This window comes from Oncorhynchus mykiss, chromosome 9 (assembly GCF_013265735.2).
Source record: "Oncorhynchus mykiss isolate Arlee chromosome 9, USDA_OmykA_1.1, whole genome shotgun sequence".
NCBI lineage: Eukaryota > Metazoa > Chordata > Actinopteri > Salmoniformes > Salmonidae > Oncorhynchus > Oncorhynchus mykiss.
Window position 1 is genome coordinate 52,115,374 of NC_048573.1, and position 24,187 is coordinate 52,139,560.

The window sequence follows — 24,187 nt, forward strand, 5'->3', positions numbered from 1 at the left end:
TGTGTATTCATGTGATATTTGAGTGACTAAAAAATTACAACAATATCTATGGGCTAAATAAAAAAACGTTAGCTAACTCGGGCTGGCTAATCTGGTCATTTCAGACCATTTATAAATATCTCTCTAAGGTATGCAATGACTAACATGACAAGTGTAACTGATGATGCACTACCCAACTTCGAAATGGCACCTTGTGCATTCTACTATTACAACTTTGAAGAGTAGGTTTAAACCCAGACTTAGTTCCTTTAAAAAAATAATTTTTATAAAAATGTAATAAAACACCCCTGCGCCCCCACCTGCTGACCCCACAGACCCCATAGTCCACCGATTATGAGGAAGGGAACATCTAATGTTTTCTTCCCATACAAATCATTCCATGAAAAAAGGAACCTGGTTTTAGGTAACTTTCTCATTATAAAAACATTGTTGAGATTCAAAATGGTGAGATTAATTCTAACGCTATTCATGTCTTTATTATTTAAAAATCGTCAACATTTTTCTGTAGCCTTGCATACATCCAAACTATTTAGTCAGGCAATGTCCACATTATTCTCACATATTTTAGAATGTAATAGTAATTTGAGTATCGATGCATTGGCAGGACCATTTTTAAATAATTTTTTATTAAAGTGGTAATGGCCTACTTTGGCACTTTATGCATGTTCTATATTAGGCTCTGTATGTACATTTATATAAATTATACACTTGTATAACATTGAGGTCCTTCAAAATTACAATTAAGTGCTTGAGAAAGTCCATGAAAGGCCTTGAATTTGACTTGCCAATGTCTGTACAAACTCTGCTTAAAGGACGTATAATAGGTCTACAGTGTATTCGGAAAGTATTCAGACCCCTTCTCATTTTGTTTCGTTACAGTCTTATTCTAAAATGGATTATATTATTTTTCCTCAATCTACAGACAATACCCAATAATGACAAAGCGAAAAAAGGTTTAGATTTTTTAGCAAATTTATTACAAATAAAAAACATGAATACCTTATTTACGTAAGTATTCAGAACCTTTGCTAGGAGACTGGAAATTGAGCTCAGGTGCATCCTGTTTCCATTGATCATCCTTGAGATGTTTCTACAACTTGCGAGTGCACCTGTGGTAAATTCAATAGATTGGACATTACTTGGAAAGGCACACACCTGTCTATATAAGGTCCTACAATTGACAGTGGATGTCAGAGCAAGAACCAAGCAATAAGGTTGAAGGAATTGTTCATAGAGCTCCAAGACAGGATTTTGTCGAGGCACAGATCTGGGGAAGGATACCAAAACATGTCTGCAGAGTTGACGGTCCCCAAGAACACAGTGGCCTCCATTATTCTTAAATGGAATAAGTTTGGAAACACCAAGATTCTTCCCTACAGCTGGCCAACAGGCTAAACTGAGCAATCGGGGGAGAAGGTCCTTGGTCAGGGAGGTGACCAAGAACCTGGTCACACTGACAGAGCTCCAGGGTTCCTCTGTGGAGATGGGAGAACCTTTCAGAAGGACAACCACCTCTGCTGCACTCCACCAAGCAGGCCTTTAAGGTAGAGTGGCCAGACGGAAGCCACTCCTCAGTAAAAATGGCACGACAGCCCACTTGGAGTTTGCCAAAAGGCATCTGAAGGACTCTCAGACCATGAGAAAGAAGATTCTCTGGTCTGATGAAACCAAGATTGAACTCTTTGGCCTGAATGCCAAGTGTTACGTCTGGAAGAAACCTGGAACCATCCCTACGGTGACGCATTGTAGTGGAAGCATCATGGTGGAGGGATGTTTTTCAGAGGCAGGGACTGGGAGACTCTTCATGATCGATGAAAGATGAACGGAGCAAAGTACAGAGATTCTTGTTGAAACCTGCTCCAGAGCGCACAGGACCCCAGACTGGGGCGAAGGTTCACCTTCGAACAAGACAATGACCCTAAGCACATAGCCAAGACAATGTATGAGTGTCTTCGGGACAAGTCTCAATGTCCTCCAGTGGCCCAGCCAGAGCCAGGACTTGAACCCGATCTAACATCTCTGGAGAGACTTGAAAATAGCTGACCATCAATGCACCCCATCCAACCTGACAGAGCATGAGAGGATCTCCATTGAAGAATGGGAGAAACTTCCCAAATACAGGTGTGGCAAGCTTGTTACGTCATACAGAAAGACTCGAGGCTGTATTCGCTGCAAAAGGTGAAAATGTGATAGTTTTTTTTATATTTTTTTTTTAAATTGCAAACAATTTGGGAAAAAAATTTTTTTTGCTTTGTCATTATGATGTATTGTATTTAGATTAATGAGGGGAAAAAATATATTTAATACATTTTAGAATTAGGCTATAACATAGTGTGGAAAAAGTCAAAGGGTCTGAATACTTTCTGAATGCACTGTATGTCGTTGTATAGGAGTTACGTACGGGTCAATTTGGATATATTCACTATTATTCCTCTAACATGTGGAACTGCATGAAAATATTAATTTTTGTTTTAATTTTGATCCCAATGACACACACAGGCCCTAATATCTTTAGAAAGACCCCTTATGTGCCCAATACAAATGAATGGAGTCACTTCTATTGTAAATAAGTATGTTCCTGAACACTTCTCCATTAATGTGGATGCTACCAGATTATAGATAATCATGAATGAATCCTGAATAATGATGAGTGAGAAAGAGGCATAAATATAATACCCCCCCCCCAAAAAAAATGCAAACCTCTCACCATTACAATAACATGGGAGGTTAGCATGTTGGGGGTATGATATTTATGCCTCTCATTATTGAAAATTCATTCATTAATCACATTTCAGAAATGTCTTTGTATACACAATTAGATGATTTGGCAAAAGTTTCTATATAGATTGTTCAACATAATATACTCTATGTGCATATCAAAGTTCCAGAGTGGGATCTCTGCTAGTTTTAAAGTTATGGCCCATTTAACATATAGAAATTGGCATAGTAGGCAATGTAACCAATCACAGCCCTGCAAATCAAGGCGACCATTTTGAATCCATTTTCACATCCACTCCGTTTTAAATGCTTACAAATTGGATCAAAATTCTAAAAGTAGCAGAGATCCCACTCTGGAACTTTGATATACCCGTAGAGTATATTATGTCCAGCAATATTGAACAATTAGTCAAATGTTATATTTTCAATATTTAAGTCTATATTTTTCAATATTCATAAATGTTTGTGTCATTGACATCAAAATACTAATATTACAGAGCGAGCAATAAAGCTTCATATTACACCAAGGTCTGCTTTGTAGCACCTAGATTAAACATGAAGTTGTGAGAGGCCCGGGTAAGCCCAAAATGTCATATGCCAACTAATTATTTCTCAGTCATACTTTAAAATGTGAAATATATGTAAACATTCCTTCCTCCAAAGGACCCTTCTGTGGATTAAATGATAAGATCATCCCCAAAATGTTATTTTTGGTTCTAGCTTTTCATAGAATCTCCCACTTAAGATCTCAAATCCAAAATGCTGTAGTATAGAGCCAAATTAGGAGTTTCAGCTTCACTGTCCCAAGTAAATGAGGGGAGTGTATATTTCTTCATACACAGAATTCTAAACCTACTCATAATTCACTGAACATAGAAAATGCATTGTACACATCTAATGTCTTAGAGATGGTCATAATGAAACTACAAAGCTAATTTCATGAGTTGAACAGAAGCACAACATCTATTTCCTCCAACAGACTTGTTATTCCTTTGGCTGATTATCTGACAACATGAAAACAATTGTAAGAAACTTGTCAAGCAGAAATACAGATTGATATATAAGAATTGATATACACCACATTAAAACTCAGCTAAGCAACAAGCAAATGCAGACCTAATTAGGCAAAAGCAATGGTAAGTAATTCTGGAGTATTATTGTGAGGTGCTTTCTCTACCACATGGGGGAGCACTTGTGAAGATTAGAAAGCGGTATCAAGTTACCTAATTAAATTACAATTGATATTCAATTTCAGTAAATTGAGCTGATTCGCTTTTTCATTGACTTCATCCTAAAACATGGATTTCTGTAAATGGGTCAACAAAGCACACCAAGTCAACATTTTATTAGACAAATCATTTATTGAAGTACAGAAATCCTAGGCATAACACCAAAACAAGTCACACAGATTGATGTGTTGATTCCTAATACTGACAATAGATAACTAAGTGAAAATTCAACCAGACATTGCATTGTTACTTTCACACTGTAAAATCAAACACATTAGAAAGTTAAAGTTATACCTTAAGATGTAAGATAATTGAATATTAGTCCATAGTTCCTTCTAAACTAAGAACAGGAAAAAAGGGCAAATATTAATCAACTTGACAGACTAAAATAACAAGGAACAGATGGTATAGTATTTACAATTGTACATGTTTGTCATTTTAGACCAATAACTTTTATGCTATACAAATAGTAACATTATTCAATGTCATTAAATTAAACATTGAGTGCAACCACAATTCCAAGATGAGGTGTTCATGACATGTCAACATCCTTTAGCTTGGAGGCAGAATAAGTCTTTGTAAGGACTAGACATCTCAGTCATGTAAACTATTTTTCTGACAAAAATATATATTCTTACAATTATATCAATATCAGTGCTTTTGGTTTATATATGAGAGCAGGACGAGCACTTTTCTGAGTTTAAGTCCAAACAAGCACTCCAAATGCTTTAATTTTCGACTATGGCTTTATCACAGTACACAAATGACATTATACAGTATATTACATGATAAACACTTTTCCCTACAAACTTACAACACAATGCAATGCAGTTAGCCAGACGTGTATTTGTTTTTTCAGAAAGTGTTTTTCTACAGTCAAGATAACACAATTCAGTTACGGAGAATGAACAAGAAAAAAAAAAAAAAACAGTTAAGCAAGTAAGTACCAACCCATTGTGATCTGCACAAATATAAAACATTCATTGCCAAGCACAGAACCATTCATCACACACCATGGACACACTTATTAGTCCTTAATTACAATAGTTATGATTTGAAAGTCAAGGTAGTGTTTATGCATGCTGTACTCTTAAAGGAGAGTCAATCAAGCTCTAAATCATATTAATACAAAATAACCTAAGAAGAACCTACAAATCAAGTGTGCTCATTCGTAGTATAAAGATATAAAGCAAGTGGACATTGTCTTTATAGAAAATCTACGCCGCCGCAATCCAATGGTATAGATATCATACGTCCTTATCAAACTGTGTACTGTATCACCCCAGCCCAAACTGGCTCACAGTGGAAAGAAAATATGAACATTTTCCATTCGTTATTCCAAAGAGTTATCATTAAGATATATAGGCCTAGTCCTTCAGTGAACACATTCTATGAGTTTCTCAAAAAACCGATCCCATCACCATTCAGACCCAGTCTGACATTTTAGGAAACAAAAATGAGACGTGTGTGTGTGTGTGTATAACATGCTTGTATCAACAATACATGTCTATTGCACATTTCACAGCATGACCAAAGTGTAAAAAATAATAATAATAATTCCCTAAATAAATACAACAGTACCAAGCAATTGTAACTTTTGTCAATTTAAGAGTTACTTTAACATGCTCAGTTGTTCAAGTTGATACATTTTAAGGAGTCAGATATTTATACCAGCAGGAACGAGCTTAAATATTACATTACTAGGTCAGGTCATATTTCAGGGACAAGAGAGAACGTTTCAGTCAGTGTTGTGTGAAGTAAGATTGCATCGTCTATGCATAGCCTAAGTCCTGACGAAAATAAATGGAGTTGGGGTAAAAATCGACAGTCGTATCGCAATCCCTACTTTTGATATTGTACTTATTCTATGACTCCAAGTATCAATTTTAAAATGTATATATTATTAACATTATTTCAACTTCTCTAGCTTGTTATTCATCTTTTTAAAATGGTGAACCAACATGTTTTCAGCACTTATTTCCATGACTGATCAGAACTCCGTTTCTCATGGCTCTTATCCCTCTGCAGCAGACATGTTGAGCAATATGTTTGGAACATCGACTCGCAATACATATATATAATTGAGAGAGTCGCAATACATATTAGCACCGATAATATCGTATCGTGAGGTCCCTGGCAATTCCCAGCCCTAGCTTGGACATATGGCAAGATGCATTTGTGAGTGTCTTTGGCTGAGCTGCGAACACAAATAGCCAGAGAGGGGAAAGGATGACTCACCCTGTAATGCTGTCTGTCTTAGGACCATGTCGAGTGATGTCACAGGTTGTGAAGGAACCCCCCCCCCGTGGTCTACAAGCGTGGCCGCAACATTGGCAAGAGCCTAATGAGATCTGACCTGCCCATAAGCTCACGCAAACATTCTTGGCACCCATTCCAAATGGGAAATTCAAATGTTGTTCCTGCAGACAATGCAACAGCACTACAAAAACATTTTTCACCGACATGCAGGCTGAAAAGTTTGTTAGTGGTGTCATCTCCTCCCCTGTTCGTGTGGGAAATCTTCAGTTGGACAAAATAATCCTTCCCAAATGGGACTAACAAATGTTGTTCCTGCAGACAATTAAAAACAAATACCTGAACACCGCAGCAGCTCAATCAGGTAAGAACACTGGCTACCCAGTAGCAGTTCACTTTGTTGAAGCTAACCATCCTATCGCCTTCGTCAAATACATCATATCGAGCAGCTTACTTTAACAAGGAGGAGGTAACATTGAGACCCTACTGCTACAGAGGGATGCCCACTCGAATTCTGATCTTAAAACGCTGATGAACATGTCTACTTAATAAACATATGTCCACAGCTTATTAGCTTGCACATATCATACTCCCATTAAATTGTTGGGGGCATATTATTTATGCAACATTATTTATTTTTATACCGGTTGTGAAGGACTGAGGTGTGTCTCACCAGTTGCGATACAGGTAGAGGGAGGTGAAGAACAAGTTGGCGCTCAGGCTCGCTAGGAGGATGCCCGGCCAAAGAGAACGACCCAAGAGACCTGCAAACCACAACAGAGAAAACAAATGTCAGTGTGACCGACCTGGGTTCAAACCTGGGTTGCCTGTGTGCCACAAGTGTGTTATCACTCTGAGCTAAAGCCTAGGCATTTTCTCAGGTAACTAGGAAGGCAGGCCTATCAGGCAAGGTTACTCGTCACAAGACCTTGGTTCCGAACCACCTTTAATTTATATGTCTGATTTCATTGAAACGTAGATTGGGTACATTTCCTGCCAATCTTTCTTATATTTGTCAACCATCATCCATAACCAAACAAGCAATTAAATAATGACTTAATGTAATGTAATAATGTCTTTGGTTAGATCTGATTATTATTAGATTGTTATTAGATTTCTCTCTATTAGATCATTACTAGATATCAGTGCTCACCTTTCCATCCGGGGGTGCTGTCCATGCCTCCTGTTGTGGTGTCCACCATACAGGCTGAGGAGCCTGAGGAGCTGCCTCGTCTCTTCTCACGCTCCTCTGAGATTACACTGCCCTCCTTCAGCAAGGAGCTCAAGTCTGGAATCACACCGCAGTGGAGCCATGCGTCAGTCAAACACACATGCACCCGAAGTCAGTCCTTTCTCACAGCTATGATATCGGACTATGTTAAGTGAGTCATCGAACACATAAGACTAAAAAGAGATGAAATGGATAGATGCTAACACCAGTAATTAACATAAAGCATAAAAATCTTGAGAATCAGTGTAATCCCGTCTCCTTCTCCAAAACATGTAACATGTAAATATTAGCCTATAAATGTTACCTTTATTATACTTTTGTTAAAATGTTTATTCTATACTACTGAGCCATTTACTTTGTTCGTTTTCTTATTTTTTTATAATTTCTTATTGTTGTTGCATTGGCAAGAGGGAAACAGCAAGTAAGCATTTCATTGGATGGTGTATACCACGTGTATCCTACACATATGAATAATAAAACTTGAAATATCACATTTCGTGTACGATCTTTGAATACAACCACACATATTCATGCTTAAAAATATACATTCATAAACGCATATCTACACCCAGTGGTTCGTACCATTACTACTGTGGTATGGGGATACGTCTGGCAGGTGGAAGCTTCCGCTGTGAAAAGGGGCGGGCTCTGCTGAGAAGTGGTGTGGCAGGGTCGGGGTGGGTGGGGGCTGGTTCTCTGTGTCAGATGAGAAGAGGCGGAGTTTCTGTCCACTGATGTTGAGTCTTGCCGGGCTGATGAGGGGGCGGCGGTGGCGAGAGCTGGAGCTGGACGTGACTGAGCCAGCAACCGAGGGGGTCGGGGAGGGGCCTGGGGATGACGGACGGCTCCCAGACTTCAGGGAAAAATAATCTGCTCCGAAAGAAAAAAGGTGGAAGTTGTTTTAGTCAAATCTATGCAACAACTGCAAAACTAATTTACCTGTTCTATGTTATTAATAGCAGATTTTAACATGTTACATCGAATGTTGTGCAAGATCAAAAAGATGCTAAAGCGGGGGTTCCACGAGAGAGAGAGATTATATATATATATAAATAAATAACAAAAAAATGAATAAATATTTGTTGAAATGTTTTTATAAATATCGCTAGCAACAACAGAAAATTGCATACTTGCAATAGAAAATATAATATATTATTTGGTGTCAACTACCTTGCGCACACTACAGGCCTTTATGCTCAAATTAGTTTTGTTATTCGAATCCGTTTTCGACCACTGAGTGTCGTTACAAGTGACCGAATCGTAGCAAGTTACAGCAAGTTACAAGTGACCGAATCGTATGTGTGTGTGTTCAGACCGCAGTCATTTGCTGACAAGGCTATGCTAGTTGTCATAGTAACGACGGGTGTGTGTGCAGTGGTATAGGCTGATCGGTGGTGGTGCTTGTGCTTCCTATCACTTGCTGACAAGGCTATGCTAGTTGTCATAGTAACGACGGGTGTGTGTGCAGTGGTATAGGCTGATCGGTGGTGGTGCTTGTGCTTCCTATCACTCAGACATTATGTAGCAAGCTAAGTTGATAAACGGTGCCTGCCATGGACCGTTTCCCAGTTGCTTTGAATGTTCAAATCATAGGGTAAGAACACAAAGCCTCAAAGGATAACATGATCCAACTTTCAAAATGAGTCCTTTTTGGCTAGTCACAGCAGTCAACTAGCTAGCTGTTTAGCGCACTAGCACATTCACTTATTTGTTTGAAAACAATTAACAAGCTAGTTAGCTACCACGTGTTCTAGTCAAACTGTCAACAGAGTAGCGAGAAAGCAACAAGATATGTTGAATAACAGTCTAAACACGACTTGAGGACAAATACAAAATTGCTAATAAATAGGATTTGAGTCACTTCAAACTTCCATTGTGAACAAGGCTTTACATATGCTTTGAAAAAGCACCTGTGAGTACCAGTCACAGCAAGTGCTACTGGCTGCTGGTAATCTTTCTTGATTTAAGACATTCAATTTTGGCTAACACAATGCTCACCGTTGTTTACACAGCTGATATTACCAAAAATGTGTTTAGAGTAAGCCTATTAGTTAGAAAGGTATGTTAGAGTTTAAACTTCTTCCAATTATAATGTGGGGTCAAAATAAAAAAACAATCTGCCAAATCTATTATTTTAAAATGGTTATTACTTCTTCTTGCTATTATCATTCACCTGATAAGAAAACTGTTTTGCTAACATATGGGTCAACAGTTTGCCTGGGTGGGGGTCTCTGTGCAAGAAAAGGTTACCTTAAATTGTTCTACTGCAAGAAAAAAAAACAGAAAAAAACAGAGTGTTGTAGATAATCTAAATTGCAACATTTATCCACTGCTCAATGTTACCTGAAGGTGGAGAGTCTTTGCACTGTGAAGGTGGCCTACTTCCACTGAACAGGTAGCCGGAATCTAAAATACATGATGAGCACACTATCAATTAGAACAGGGTTTCCCGAACTTGGTCCTGAGGGCTACCCCTGGGTGCACGTTTTGGTTTTTGCTCTAGCACTTACACAGCTGACTCAAATAACCAACTCATCATCAAGCTTTGACTATTTGAATCAGCTTTGTAATGCTAGAGCAAAAACCAAAACGTGCACCCAGGGGAGGGATCCAGGACCGAGTCTTGGAAAACCCTGAATTAGAACATTTCCCAGTCAAATAAACCTCCATGCAACATGCATACAAAATAATGTAAGTCATTCAGTGATCTTTGTAGGCATGTTTTAGAATTCTACTAGCTAGTTATCAATGTTGTGAGGCATGTAATAACCGCGCCACTTAACCCTGTTACTGCCTTATGTCATTGTACTGTCCTCCTTATGGTATAACTAATTTGATAGTCAGCCAAGAAAGTACCATAGAAGTGGAAGCTACACAATTAAATATGAACACCGGGTGGCGCTGAATCACAGTGCATAGAATGAAAGGCAGAACAGTCATGTACAGAACCCGAAAGACAACCTAAGGCGCCAGCCATCTTACCTGTTCTGGCGAGGGATGGGATGGTGCCGAGGTACAAGGCTCGGTTGAGGCGACCGGGCAGGGAAGAGGGAGAGGCTTTGCGTTCTCGGGGGCTCTTCTGTCGATTGATGAGCTGGGAGAGGTTTGGGGGTGGAGTAGGGATGAAGGTAGAGGAGGAGCCAGGGGAGATGGGAGAGAGCAGGGGAGCCTGGCCACCATACAGCGAGTCCACAGAGCTACCGGAAAGGTACCTGCAACAGAAGAAGAGCACAATCGATCCACCACTGAACTCGACACCTCTGCAGATAGCTATGCGAATTGAAAATCAGTAACAGGGTTTTCCTTCCTTTTTTTGTAAATACATTAATCAAAATGGAGAAGAGACTTTGCAGGTAGAGGTGGTTTGGGGGATTTTAACATGGCCAATATTGTTAACAATAGGGATGACAATTCCAAATCAAATTCTCTGTATTGCCCTCCAGACAAGTATTTATTAAAAGGCCCAGTGCAGTGAAAATTCAGTTTTTATATCATATTGTACAACTGATGAAACGAACACTGAAAGTGTGAAAACGTGATCAATGTTATTTCCTGATAGATTATATTTTCAACCAGCCACTACATAGGACCTTCTAATCAGCATGGTGACGTCACCATGTGGTAAATTGGTTAATAGACCAAGAGTTCCACACCTCTGCCAATAACAGCTAGTTTTCCACTCTCCACTCAGTCCACTCCCAGACAGTCCTAGCAGAATTGTTGCTTGAGAATCTTTTAGCTAAAAAGCTCTGACCCTTTTTATTGTAAATGTATTACGTTAAGGTACTTAATTGTTACCCAAAAATGACTTCATGTCGATATAAAATGGCAGCCTTGTGCCTTCAGACATTTTTAATACTGTGAAATCTATTGTGCTAGAAATGTGCTTTGCAAATACAATAAATATTACATCTGTAAAATAATATTTTCTAATTACTTTACAGATGTAATATTAATAATTGTATTTGTAAAGGTCCAACTAGTCAAATTGAAGGTTAGAGCAAACAATTTCCACAAAACAGACAATTGAAAATGAGCTAGAATGATACCTGCATTGCCCCCTGTACATAAATTATAAAACGGCGGGGGGGAGAAACACAAATCGAGAAGGATCACATTGTATTTAACAGTGGATTAAAGTTAGACCTTGCATCCATAGCTTTGTTTATGAATTTGAGTGGTTAGATTTCTCTAGCCCCAACCCTCAGCTGTTAACCAAAACATTTGCAGGATGACCACTGTGTTAACTGCAGATTCCCCCTTAGTAAGGGCAACTCAACATCATTAATGTAGGTAGACCTATTAAATCCTGGTCGAGGTCGATGACAGTAACCCTTTGTCTGACAATTGGTGACCCAGAGTATACCCCAATCCACCCTGCCAATACTTATTCAAGTGTACATTAAGGCAATGGTCAGACAGGATCAAACAACCCTTCTATCCAGCAGTGAATGTTAGACACGGGATACTGTGTATAGTGATGAGGCTATATGCAAATGGGAGCCATTGACAGTCTATCCCAGCTGTCTGACAAACATGAACCAGCTGACAGTGCCTGTTATACTAGTGGGCTAGTGGCAAACACAGAACAATTCATAAAAGTTCTTAGTCAGGAGTACACACACACACAACTGCCACATCCATTTAGTAGCTTACTTACATTCAGTACACACAACATTTATTTAAGCAATAAGGCACGAGGAGTGGTATATGGCCAATATACCATGGCTAAGGGTTTTGTCATACCCGTGGTATACAGTCTGATATACCACGGCTGTCAGCCAAATCAGCATTCAGGGCACGAACCACCCAGTTTATAAATAGATCGAAATAATGTTATATAACACAGTACACCAGCGTTTCCCAAACTCAGTCCTCGGGACCCCAAGGAGTGCATGTTTTGGTTTTTGACCGAACACTACACAGCTGATCAAAGCTTAATGATTAGTTCATTATTTGAATCAGCTGTGTAGTGCTAGGGCAAAAAACAAAACGTGCACCCCTTGGGGTCCTGAGGACAGAGTTTGGGAAACACTGCAGTACACTATACCCCCTTCAAATCTAGGCTACTTGGCGCTGACAGAATGTAGTGCTCCCTTCCTAAGCACATTAAAAAGGTAGGCTAGACTATACTAGTTAAGGTGAAAACCACAGAAATGTATTTTGTAAAGGTCAAAACACAGGATTAACAGTGACTGGAACATCAGACATCCTTTTCTGACAATTGCACCTGTTGAATGTCCACCGTTTGTCAGTGACCACTATGTGCAGGTGATTGCAAACACACAACAGCTACTTGCTACTTTTAGCTGTTTCTCTTTGCGGTGTGTCTGAGCTATAACATTTTTTAAAGGTAAGGGTTAAGAACAGGTCAGAATTTTTCTCACAAAAGAATGGGATAAATAGAAAAGGCATAACATTTCAGTAATTTATTTAATTTGATTTACAGTGATCCAGCATACATGGTTTACTAATACAAAATGAACCCAATAGGCTATATGAAGGGTAGTGACAACCTACAATATTCAAGATGCAGTACCCAAGAGAACGCGTTTCAGTTGGAATATGCTACAGTTTATTTTTTAGAATGGACGGAATAGCTTAAATAGTTGCTTTACCAAAAATATAGGAAATTCACATAAATGGGCATTGGGTATTACATGAAAGCTTATATTGTATGTTTTGGAATACGCATTAATCCTTCCATACTCATATATTAATGATAAGATAAAGTACCATAAATTATTTGGTGTATTAAAAGGGATAGTTCAGCCAAATTACACATTTCTATTTTTTTGTTTCCTTACCTGTAAAGCAGTCTTTGGACAAGGAGAAGTAAGGAAACAAATGGATTACTTATTTTGTAATTCGTCTGAACAATCGTTTTAATCTTGGGGAAAACTTCAATCTCCCTTCAGGGTACTGAATCTTTTAGTGTTTCAGCACTGCAACACATACACAGTATAAAAAGGTAAGCAAAAAAATGCACTAGATTCAACACTAATTAGTTCTTACTATCACATTGTTAGCGGCACACATAAATAATGGGCACAAATAGTTTTAAGTTTCATAACCTACAGTCGCCAATTTGGCATAAACTAAAATAACTATCAAGTAATCCCTTGTTACTATGGTGAATAGAAACATACATAACATACACAAGTGACACTAAGAGACGTATGCTCACAACACAGTTAAAAGAATAAGGTTAGGCAAATGTTTGCTAAAAACATTGGTTGAGATAAACAATAGTTGTTAGTATCCATTGAAATCAGGTATACTAGCATACTCATATGATGAAAAACATGAAGAGTCAAGTACGCTTTCAGAGGCAAATGCCAAACTACTAACAGAGGGAAATGTGCTAGAACCCGTTAAATACATTTGGCATTGTAACGCATATTACATAAATATTAGCTACATACTCATAATATTTTTGCAGACTGAAAACTCTGTCAAAGCAATGTAACAATAATTGGACAGCATCTGTATCACAGAAATCCAGATTTTCACAACCGACTGTGGGTATTGTCTCAAGATAGGTTTTCAGCCAATTAGCGAAAGATTTAATGATATTCTAAAATCTGCATAAAACAATATACACGTGTTTCCATCTAACTGACTTACTGCACAACATTTACTTTTGCGGTTAAATTCCCATGTACTGAATTTAAAAAATACAAGTTAAATGAGTTTCCATCACATTTTCAACTCTGATGGTTTCGTCAAAAACTGTTGCATTAAATAGCAAATGTGCCCACTATGGTCTTGACACATGCACTCTTGCCAACAGCTGGCAGATTCAGTGCTGTTAGGCTACCTACATGAGATTATTATGGATAAGAGACAGATTATTTGTCAAAACGGCAGCTAAGCATCGATGATTATGTCACCAGAATAACACCCTGGATATTTATTGGAAAGGAGAAGCTCATCACCATGCACTTTTTTTCATCAGAATGTATTTAATCTGGAGCCTAATAAACTGCATGCTTTCCCGAGTCGTGGTGTGAGGACAACACGTCGCGTAACTCCAAATTCATATTCAATATGATGCGTTTTATATCAATATTTGTACAAAGGCGTTTCCACCGTCATTTACTCCCATAATTTATTTGACCAAACGAACAAATAGTCTGTCGACATTTATAAAATTGTACCGGAATTTACTGTTTCCATCAGGCCGGTTGTGACTTTTTTCATGCGCCAGGCAATTCCTCCAAGGAAATGGTTAGATGGAAACCTGGTTACAGATGCTGGACTTGGTACATAAACCAAAAAGTTGAGAATACAACATACAAGTTATGAGTTGGTGCAGTAATGTTACTCTCGAGTACAATCTACAGTCGTTCTTCACATCTATCATTTAAATAAAGTCATTTTCACTCAATTTTCACTCAAAAAAAAAGAAGATACACATTAATAGTTATAGCATGTTATGCGTAGCATTCCTGTCTAATTTTACATCACCTTCAAAAGCTACATTAAACACAAAGCATCATTAAACCCAATATTAGTGCATGCTTGAGGGCTGGGGAGCTGTCAGTGGATTTTAATATAGACTACATATTGTAAATATGGTGCTGTGGACGAACACAAAATTAGGAAGGTAAAGTGGAGGCAGATGGCAGTATAGTTAGGCCTATTACTTTCTCTAAAATATGGATTAGCATATGCTTTACAAGAGGATATTGAATTCTACATCAGAACCTAACATGCAAAGACAGAAAGTTAGGAAGGATTGGCATCTCAAATGTCCTCTAAAGACTGCCACAAAAATGTACCACTCTGGGGGATAAAAACAACAAAAAAAATACTGTTGTGTACACAGAATATGAAAAATACAAAAAATAAATATTCAGGAGAGCACCTTGTACCTGGGGAAACTACATGTGAACTGTATACAGCTTTCACTTAATCATAAGCTTGTTTGTCTTCTTTATACAACTAGGCAAGACCTGTGCTACACAACAGTAGAGAAATACAGGTCAAAAGCAGTGGCACTTTTGAGTTTCAATACCAAGATTAGTCAGTCTTTTCGGTATATTGGTAAAGATGTGTCAACAAAACCTTTCTTCACAACACCTACCCAACTATCGTTTAATTCAAAACTTCAAGAATAAATTCAGTGTGCCAGGAAAGCAAACCAACACCATTATATTAGTGTGGTCTTTATAGTTGCAAAACAAAAGAGGAAAATATTTTAGGTAAAAAGCAGAGTGCTGTAACAATATTTAGCCTGGCGGTTTAACAATGAGACACCTTGTCACCCAAGCTTATCACAGCGGCTAGATTTCCATCATTATTGTGAAATAGGCCAGGTCAAACAAACCATACTGTTTTTACAGTGCAAAACTTGTTGGGATGAATTACTGAATTCAGCACAACTGTAGGGCACGGGCATTAAACATTAAAAATCACATGTGAGATATCTTGTTGCAGGTGCATGGGAAGAATACAATAACTTCAAAGAGAAACCCACACATGGGACTTGGCCAAAAGACTATGGGCTCCATTTTACATGCGTAGTGTAGCCCAGGCAGTGAGCAAAGTGTACTGGACGGCAAACAATCCTGGGTTTTGAATAATCTCAGCAACTAGAACACAAATAGTGTGTGCATGCTGGCCAGCTACTCAATTTGATTCTGGGAACAGGTTTTCCCCCCCAATCTAAACTAACTAGTCCTCTGCCAAAGCCTGTCCCCAGACTCTCTCCTTCCAAGAGGTTTATTTGTCCACCAAATACCAAACGTACAGCACACAATGGGAGGCATTGGACGATATTGTCAAACTACTTTGCCGGCTAGCAAGTGTTGTAGAACTTTCAGATTAAAACCACTTTCCCACTACCCCAGGATTCATCACAATAATCAGGTTTTGAAATAAAATGACTCATTCTTAGGCCTTCGATTAAATTTGATAGGCGTGGTTTGCCCAGTCAAAATTTTGTATTAGCCATCAGGGTTTTAAAAACAAGATTGAGGCTTGAGCAATGCTAATGTCAAAGAAAAAGGCAGCACCTCGATCTGTTCATATCTGTTACACAGACAATTGATTTTGATTGTCTAAGAGAAATATATAATTTTTTTCATTTTCTTTCAAAAGTCCAAAAATACAGCTACAATTTAAGTGGTAGCTATGCTCCATGCTTAATGGGAGTCCCTGTGTAGTTTAGATAGGGTTGTTGGTAAAATTACTTTTCAAATCAACAGGATAAATCAGAAAGCTGCATTAGACAACCAATGCCAAGTAAGAAATCTTCAGATTAGGCTAATAACATGAGTGCATCAATTAGTTGGTTAATATCAGCAAAGGAAAGATGAGAAAGGGCGGGAAAGTCATATGCGTTATAGAAACATATCCTATGTGTTCACAAGTGTGTCCTAGTGTATTCGGTAGGTCTTATAAGTACATTTAAGTGTCACTGTTCAGATTCTGACCTTCGACCTCTCGCTCTTCTCGGGCCCATGGATTTGCGTGTTGCCACAGCAGCGGCAAAGCCAACCAGGCAACATAAGGAGGTAGTGCCGAGTTTGACTGCATCCAGCCAGCTTGAGACATCAGCTTTCAGGTATCTCTCCACCAAGTACAGGCACAAGACCAGGAACCACAGGACAGAGGCCACAGCATCAATTCGCCTCAATCTGAAAAACAAGGAACAAAGTACATAATTACTATCTGGATTTTTTTAAAGGCACTTTTCAGGCCCTCTTCGACCTTCTCTTAATGACCAAAAGGTCAAAATTCACAAAGATCATTTCAATTTAAATAGACAAAACTCCAGATTCAGGCACCAGTGCATACCCGGAATTCTTCGTCATAGAAACAATGAGCTAAGAGGAATGAATTACCTGACAGGTCCTCCTAGACAGACACCAGTGATACAGGTCAGCAGGCCAATGGAGACCACAGCCATCTGATGGTTCCTTCCATACTGCCAGACAAGCTTTGCATTCTCTACGGCCTCCTCTGGAAGCAGCTCTAGCAGGTCTTGCAACACCTGTCCAGCCTCGCTGCTACCGTTTTTGGGAGTGGATTTGTTGGAGGGAGCAGGCTTTGGAGGGATGATCCCCCCGCTTAGTGTTTGGGGTGCCCCTGCGGATGCAGTTTGGTCCCCAGAGCCATACAATGCTGTTGCAACTAGGAAGGCACAGGTGAAGAACGCCATGACACGAAGCAATATCACTCCAACTGGTGTGCTGAAGGAGTAGGAGCTCTGTGAAAAAAAAGTTTAGAGCGTAAGGATAAATGCAAATTCTTATACTGCCACATCTAGACCCCTTGTGAAGGTTAATAAAATGTGCACACCTATTAATGCGGAGTATTCAATTTATCCACTTAAATCATTTTTGCTGAAACTCATCGAAAGACCTGACAGTGGTAAACACATTTCTATTTCTTAGAAGATCATTTTCTACTATAAGTATAGTGCTGATGCTTGCTCAGTCTTATCAGATGGACTTGTTTCCATTGAAAGTGACCTTTACGAATGCTTTGTCACAGTCTCTGCTGCGTCTGAGCTGGTGGCTGAAGAGCACAGCCCGGAGCTGGCGGTTCTGGTGCTTGATGTAGTACTCCACGGCCGTCTGACAGGGTCTGCACAACTTGTAGGTCTGCTCCACGTGGTGCTTGTACACCTCAATCTCCTCATCATAGTTCTCCTAGGGTAGGGAAACCAAAATAGAATTGTTGTTTTCGTAATGACCACATTGACTTTATACAAACTCACCGTGGATCACACACACTGCAGTTTTCCACAAATCAAACAGTAAAAAAATTAAATACTACTTACATCTTCCCTTGGGATGAATGAGGCCAACTGCTTGATCTTGACGGACTGGTTGTTGTTGCATTTTTTGCACAACAGCATCTGACAGTTGACCCACTGCAGCGTCTTTGGTGTCTCAGGCAAGGGCATGCCGGCAGACACACCATGGTTTAGATGCTCCGAGAATTGAGCAGGAATAGGTTTGTTGTAGTCGCCATTCTAGAAGCAAGCAAGACAAGTACAAGGACCAAAGTGAGGCTCAGGGATTCTTGAAAGATGGGACCATTTCTTTCCGTTTTTTCTTAATATTAACAATATAGATTTTTTTTGTTGTTGAAATAAATATTATTACATAGCAAAGTATCAGCTATTATCCCATGTAATGGAACAATCTAATTAAAAGCTTTTTTCATTAAATGCACCTAACTGTATTCATGTCAATGCCGTCAGACACCATAAAAAGCATTTTATCTTCATTGTCCAACAAGTGTTTAAAGGCCTTGATTGTTTCATTCCAACATTACATTATTCAAATATTTTATACAAATGTATTTTGTTTTATGCCACTGTATAATACTCCAGGGGGGGCAATTTCATCAGCATTCTGGCATGTTTTTCTAGATTCAGAACATAAAACAAGATATATAACACAAAACATTATCCCTTGTGTCTAGCACAGAAAATACTTCAATAAATGAAGCATATATTGCAGGACAATGATTAACATTGAATCCGAATATTAATAATCTATTTTAAAGCGATGCTAGAACTGTTCTGTCTATTCTCCTGCTTTGCTATATTTCAGTCATTGCAAGTCCCGAAGAGCAGGAGTGTGTGAAAGGTTTTGTCCCAACCCAGCGTTAACACCTGATTGAAATAATCACTGTACAATCACTGATCTGTAAATCTGAGGCCTCACGTTTAATCCCACAAATAAGGACCATGTCTGGTGCCACCACAGTTATACATAAAGAGATCAATGATCAATTTAAACTATTTTACTCTGCGCTATACACCTCAATCTCCTCAAGACCCTATGCTGATTGATTCATTCTTTAATGGCTTGAATATGCCTTCAATTGATACAGACTCCCATAACTGTCTAGAATAATTTACACCTGAGGAGATTGCAACAGCAGTGTTCGCAATGAAAAGTGGTAAATCACCGGGTCCGGACGGTTTTCCAACTGAATTTTACAGGACGTTTTCTGGTCTGCTTTGCCCATTCTTGTCTCGATGACTTGCAGAGTGCCTTAATACCTCAAAGCTACCGCCTAGTCTTTATCCGGCTTCAATTTCATTACTATTAAAGAAAAATAAAGACCCCCTGGAATGTGGATCCTATCGCCCAATCTCGCTTTTAAACTGCGATTACAAAATCCTAGCCAAGCTTTAAGCCGTCCGTATGGAAGGCATGCTGCACCCAGTAATACACTCTAACCAGACTGGCTTTGTGAGAAGTAGGCATTTGTTTCCCAGCATCGGGGGACCCGGAGGTGGTGGTCTCACTTGATGCGGAAAAAGCTTTTGACTGCGTTGAGTGAGACTACCTAACAGCTGCCCTTTACAGATTTGGCTTAGGCCCCAAATTCATTGCGTGGACAAAGATTACTTATTTTTCTCCCATGGCTTTGGTACGGACTAACAACTTGTTCTCTGATTATTTCCCCTTGCACCGCGGATCCAGACAGGGTTGTCCACTCTCCCCCTTGTTGTTTGCTCTGGCAATCGAGCCTCTCGCCATTGCACTATGCTCTAATGATGCCATTCAAGATATAATCAGGACGGGCTTAGAGCAGAAAGTCTCGCTACATGCTGACAACCTTTTGTTTATCTCCAACCCTGATACCTCATTGCCATGTGCCTTATCTGTTCTTAAAAAGTTTGGATCAATCTCAGGGTACAAGCTGAATCTAGGCCATAGTGAGCTTTTTCCTGTAAATAAGGCTGCTTTAAAGTGCTCTTTTGCAAGTTTTCAGTTTAGGATTGTCCGGGATCAATTCACCTACTTGGGAGTTAAAGTGACAAGGAAATATTCAAATTAGTTTCAGGAAAACTTTGTTGCTCTAGCAGACAGTTTGGAACAATCTTTTACTTTTTGGAATTCGCTACCTCTTTCTCTTATTGGAAGGATTAATGTCATTAAAATGTATGTGTTGCCCAAATTTTTATATTTATTTCAATGTTTACCCATTTTTATTACAAAATCTTTTTTTAATTCACTGGATCAAACATTCATGTATTTTATTTGGGATTTCAAGGTACCGCGGATTGGTAGAAGACATTTACAGAAGCTCAAGGAACTGGGTGGTTTAGCTCTACCAAATTTTCAGACATACTATTGGGCTGCAAATTTCAGAGCCCTTTTGTACTGGCTGCAGGCTGATCCAACTGGCCCTAGACCACTCTGGGTCCAGATGGAGTCTGGATCATGTAAACCTACTGCACTTTCTTCTGTGTTGTGCTCGTCTCTCCCAGTGTCCCTAGGCAAAAGGTGTGTCAACCCAATTGTAAAGCAGTCCCTTAAAATTTGGAATCAGTTCCGCTTAGCCTGTAGCCTCCAAGGCTTTTCTCTATCAGGACCAATCAATCAGAACATTTTATTTCCTCCATCTTTGAATGATGGGGCTTTTGCCATCTGGCACTCACTAGGCCTCTCCTCACTAGCCCAATTATTCTTTGATGATACATTTGCCTCTTTTGCTCAGCTACAGGAAAAGTTCAACCTCCCCCATTCCCACTTTTTCCTCTATCTCCAGACTAGGAACTTTGTCAGAGCTAACGCACTTGAATTTCCCCATAGGCCTGCGAATACAGCTACAGAGAGCATCTTGGAACTGAACAAGCTTCCCAAGGGCGCAATTTCAGATGTATATGCAATCATTCATGACTTACAGAACCCTTCTTTGGTGCCTTTAAAGACTCAATGGGAAAAGGGTTTGGGGGAGAAACTTGGGGAAGACGCCTGGGAATCTGTGCTGCACAGGGTGCACTCGTCCTCTTTTAGCACTAGACACAGCCTCATTCAATTCAAGGTGGTTCACCGTATCCACTGGTCGTGGGCCAAACTTGGAAGAATATTCTCTGGTTTTGATCCTACCTGTGTCAGATGTAAAACGGAACCAGCCACACGGTTGCATATGTTTTGGGGATGTCAAACTGTCAGGTTTCTGGGAATTCATATTTAAAATGTTTCTCTGATATATATGGACACTGTTATAGATCTGTCTCCCCTCACAGCCATTTTTGGTGTACTGCCAATAGGTACCCCCCTATCAAGAATCCACTGTTGCTTAGACAACTCTTTTAGCTAGACGGCTAACACTACAGAACTAGAAGATGGCAGCTCCCCAATCTTATAAATATTGGGTGAGAGATGTGTTGTGCTCCCAAACTAGAAAAAAATAAAATGTAATACACATGGGAACCCCAAACTGTTTTATGAGGCCTGGGCTCCATTCTGGACTTACTTTAAACAGTCCATCCCCTGATGGCATTCGTATTAAAACAAAAATAAGGGGCGCATTAAGGTTGATGATGTGCTTATCGATTATGTCCTGCGGATGCCTTGTTCGGTCAGAGACTAAAATATGAGCTTGTTTTGCCCTGTATTTCTTATTAATTGTTTACTTTTAAAGCATTGTAAACTTTTTTTTTGGTCCAGTGGATGGTCAGTCTGTGGCCATGACTGTCTGTGAGTGGTTGCATTTCTCCACCTCTATCCCTTGACTGTTTACAGGAACAATGGTGAGGTGTTTGCTCTGTCCCTGTACTACAGATTGCCCTTTAACCTTTGTAGCCTTCTGCCGGTGTGTTTAACTTGTCTAAAGTAGTGTCTTTAAAGCCATTTTTTTATTTATTATTTATATTGTTTTGTGTTGTCTTGTGTGTAACGTACACACGTAGCCTACATATCAATACATACACAAACTATCTAGGTCAAATAGGGGAGAGGCGTTGCGCGGTGTGTTTTATAAAAAAATTTAAACCAGGTTTGCTGTTAATTTGAGCAATATAAGATGGAACGGAATTCCATGCAATAATGGCTCTATATAATACTGTACGCTTTCTTGCATTTGTTCTGGATTTGGGGACTGTGAAAAGACCCCTGATGGCATGTCTATGCAAACAATTTGAGTTTCAACACACTGTTTCTTATAAAAATAAGTGATGCAGTCAGTCTCTCCATAATTCTTAGCCAAGAGAGACTGGCATGCATTGCATGTATATCAGCCCTGTCATTACTTTGCCCTAAGTCATTACTCGGCACAATGGGTACAATTGATGGTATTGATCTATAACGCACGCTCCACAGTTGAACTTGTTGACTTGTGCCAAAGTGGCAGCTGCTAAGGGAGCACTGGCAGACCAGACGATTGCAGCCAAGGCAGCACTGGTCCACACGTTGGGTGAGTAGTATTGGTTGGTACAGTATGTGCCTCCCTGCTGAAAAAACAGCATAGGCCAGCCTAAATTTCAAGCTGGTCTGTCCAGCATGGCCTAGTGTAGAGATCAACTGATTAATCGGAATGGACGATTAAGTCGGGCTGATTTCAAGTTTTCATAACAATCGGAAATCGGTATTTTTGGACAGCGATTTGGCAGATTTTCACACCTTTATTTAACTAGGCAAGTCAGTTAAGAACACATTCTTACTTTCAATGATGGCCTAGGAACGGCGGGTTAACTGCCTCGTTCAGGGGCAGAACGACAGATTTTTACCTTGGTAGCTCGGGGGATTCAATCTTGCAAGCTTACAGTTAACTAGTCCAATGCTCTAACCAATGCTCTAACCAATTGATTACAATTAAAACAATTAATCAATCAATCAATCATAATCACTAGTTAAACTAGTAATATCATCAACCATGTGTAGTTATCTAGCGTGTCCTGCATTGCATATAATCGATGCGGTGCGTATCGTTGCTCCAATGTGTACCTAACCATAAACATCAAAGCCTTTAAAATTAATACACAGAAGTATATATTTTTAAACCTGCATATTTAGCTAGGTTAGCAGGCAATATTAAGCAGGTGAAATTGTGTCACTTCTCTTGCGTTCATTGCACGCAGAGTCAGTGTATATGCAACAGTTTGGGCCGCCTAATTTGCCAGAATTTTACGTAATCATGAAATAACATTGAAGGTTGTGCAATGTAACAGGAATATTTAGAATTATGGATGCCACCCGTTAGATAAAATACGGAACGGTTCCGTATTTCACTGAAAGAATAAACGGTTTGTTTTTTCGAAATGATAGTTTCCGGATTCGACCATATTAATGACCTACGGTTCGTATTTCTGTGTGTTATGTTATAATGAAGTCTATGATTTGATAGAGCAGTCTGACTGAGTGATGGTAGACACCAGCAGGCTCGTAAGCATTCATTCAAACAGCACTTTTGTGCGTTTGCCAGCAGCTGTTTATGACTTCAAGCCTATCAACTCCCGAGACTAGGCTGGTGTAACCAATGTGAAATGGCTAGCTAGTTAGCGGGGTGTGCGCTAATAGCGTTTCAAATGTCACTCGCTCTGAGACTTGAACTAGTTGTTCCCCTTGCTCTGCATGGGTAACGCTGCTTCGAGGGTGGCTGTTGTCCTTGTGTTCCTGGTTCGAGCCCAGGTAGGAGCGAGGAGAGGGATGGAAGCTATACTGTTACACTGGCAATACTAAAGTGCCCATAAGAACATCCAATAGTTAAAGGTTAATGAAATACAAATGGTAGAGAGAGAAATAGTCCTAAAAGTCCTATAATAACTACAACCTAAAACTTACCTGGGAATATTGAAGACTCGTTAAAAGGAACCACCAGCTTTCATATGTTCTCATGTTCTGAGCAAGGAACTGAAACGTTAGCTTTCTTACATGGCACACTTTTACTTTCTTCTTGCATTATTTAAACCAAATTGAACATGTTTCATTATTTATTTGAGGCTAAATTGATTTTATTGATGTATTATATTAAGTTAAAATAAGTGTTAATT

General features: G+C 39.3%; 1 protein-coding gene across 2 annotated transcripts in view; it reads right to left on the minus strand.

Moving 5' to 3' along the window:
- Window positions 1–4,059: 4,059 nt before the first annotated feature.
- The window catches only part of tmem201 (transmembrane protein 201), a 29,273-nt gene continuing 9,145 nt past the window's right edge, over window positions 4,060–24,187 (minus strand). The window contains exons 3-11 of one of the 2 annotated variants that reach the window (XM_036988285.1): window positions 18,227–18,421; window positions 17,916–18,095; window positions 17,286–17,650; window positions 16,875–17,078; window positions 10,417–10,646; window positions 9,778–9,840; window positions 8,017–8,304; window positions 7,357–7,491; window positions 4,060–6,967 (exon numbers count right to left, since the gene is read on the minus strand). In XM_036988285.1, the coding sequence (XP_036844180.1) occupies window positions 6,873–6,967; window positions 7,357–7,491; window positions 8,017–8,304; window positions 9,778–9,840; window positions 10,417–10,646; window positions 16,875–17,078; window positions 17,286–17,650; window positions 17,916–18,095; window positions 18,227–18,421 (1,755 nt within the window). In that variant the 3' untranslated portion in view covers window positions 4,060–6,872. Of the gene's footprint in view, window positions 6,968–7,356; window positions 7,492–8,016; window positions 8,305–9,777; window positions 9,841–10,416; window positions 10,647–12,848; window positions 17,079–17,285; window positions 17,651–17,915; window positions 18,096–18,226; window positions 18,422–24,187 lie in introns of those variants that run through there. The other variant, XM_021616141.2, reaches the window with a different exon arrangement.